Below are 1,813 nucleotides of genomic sequence, written 5' to 3'. Positions count from 1 at the left end.
TGTTTTAGGGGTTTAGATCGACTTTCGGTAAAAATGACACCCCTAATGATTCTATCGTATATAATTACATTATGTAAATACAAACTTACTTTCACGATACTAAAACTTTTACGATGTTATTGCCATCGCAAGGAACAAAACCTTGTAGGATGAATCGATAAATGTGAACCAAATAACTACAATGTATGTGATACACATGCCTCCACGTCCACACGTATTCTAATGATTAAAACACTTCAATGGAATGGACTTAACAGTCATCGTATAGGTACGAGTACTCGGCTCTTTTAAACACCACTAAATCGGATTACCGTTATATATACGTATTCGAAAGGCAATAAGCATTTGAATCCTATACCTAAAATACGATGGATAAATCTGAACTCGACACTCTTACCACGCCTCAGTGGTCAGTTAGATCTGGACAGGCCTTGACTGGTCAGTCTATCCAGGACGAAGTCGGACATAATACGGATATATATATAATACATCGACAACTTCCGCCTAGATACCAACATGGACATCCAAGCATCGTCCCAAAAAGATATAGTTCGCGACACCGCCAAAGACAAAAATTTGACTCTTCAACAGAAATTAGCTTTGCATTTAGAGGAGCGTAAAAGAGAACCAGCGGCGTCCCCGCGGAACCTCAATAAGTACCTCCCAATCGTGTTCTTAGCGGAAGTGATGGTGGTCTGGTACTACGGCACGTGCCAGGGAATTCCTTTTTTGTATGCGGATTTCGGAGAAGAAGTTATAATCGTAATTCAGGGGATTTGCAGTTTTATGGCTGTGCAGATGTTGCTGAACTGGTGGTGTGTCTACACGGTAAGCTCAGCCTATGACCCCCACAGGCATGGCACTTACCTCGAGTTCCTCGACCGACAACAATCCCAGACATCATCACAGGTGCGTACATCGTTCGATAATTAACGGATAACAGCGATGTTTTAATTTGTATCACTCTTAGTGGACATGTCTGTTTTTTAATTTATGTAATATGATTTTGTTTTATTTAGGTAACAACGTCTATAGATGTACAAAGTAGACAATATGGAGCTGGAGGATCTACAAATGGTTCCACTTCCGGTTCCCCTTCACGCCCACCATATTGGTCGTGGCGATATTGCACCGTATGTGATCAGCCACGTCCACCTCGTTGTCACCACTGCAAACTTTGTAACCGGTGTTCACTAAAACGTGATCACCACTGCTTCTTCTCACGGAATTGTATTGGCTACCGGAACTTGCGTCATTACACAGTTATGATGTTCTGGTGCTGTGCTTCGTCTGTGGTTGGTTTTGTGCATGCTCTGCCGTTCATTTTCATGGAAGTGTTACCTAGCACCGGTCACGTAGATATGCTGCCATTCGTGGCTATCTTCCGTTGGATTTTCGGATACGCACACTTCCGGGTCGGTCTTGTCATTCTTGGAACTTGGATGTTAGCGTTGTTTATCATATTCACTACATTCATGTTGTACGATATTTGTCGGTGTATACTGAAAGGGAAAACATCTTTTGAAATTGACAACAATATTAAAATCAATGATACCAGGAGCGTGAACAGCAAAGTGAGGGCCGCGTTCGGGGACTTCTGGCTGCTCAACTTCCTGTTGCCCATGCACTGGAGATTCCATCCCGATGAGGATCCGGTGTTTTGGCCGACCATCAACCAGTGATCTGTGCGCTTCAACAAAGGATCATGCGTCACTGTCTTATTGACAGTAATATCATGTATTGTGTCGACAGTAGTAACATGTGTCGTGTTGACAGTCTTATTGACAGTAGTATCATTTGTCTTGTTGCCAGT

The 1,813-nt window shown here is 42.7% G+C and overlaps 1 protein-coding gene across 1 annotated transcript; it reads left to right on the top strand.

Annotated features, from left to right (window-relative positions):
• Positions 1–516: 516 nt before the first annotated feature.
• On the top strand, positions 517–1,682 carry LOC110448938 (putative ZDHHC-type palmitoyltransferase 4). The gene is made up of 2 exons (XM_021495454.1): positions 517–909; positions 1,020–1,682. The coding sequence occupies exons 1-2, from the start codon at positions 517–519 to the stop codon at positions 1,680–1,682; spliced, it is 1,056 nt and encodes a 351-aa protein (XP_021351129.1).
• Positions 1,683–1,813: the final 131 nt, after the last annotated feature.

Source organism: Mizuhopecten yessoensis, unplaced genomic scaffold, assembly GCF_002113885.1.
Source record: "Mizuhopecten yessoensis strain PY_sf001 unplaced genomic scaffold, ASM211388v2 scaffold4387, whole genome shotgun sequence".
NCBI lineage: Eukaryota > Metazoa > Mollusca > Bivalvia > Pectinida > Pectinidae > Mizuhopecten > Mizuhopecten yessoensis.
Note: the sequence above shows the minus strand (reverse complement) of the source record. Positions and strands in the feature narration are given on the sequence as shown.

Excerpts from the sequence above, each read along its gene's own strand:
- LOC110448938 (XM_021495454.1), top strand. The coding sequence starts at position 517 with ATGGACATCCAAGCATCGTCCCAAAAAGATATAGTTCGCGACACCGCC. Across the intron at positions 910-1,019 it reads AATCCCAGACATCATCACAG|GTAACAACGTCTATAGATGT; the intron begins GTGCGTACATCG and ends TGTTTTATTTAG.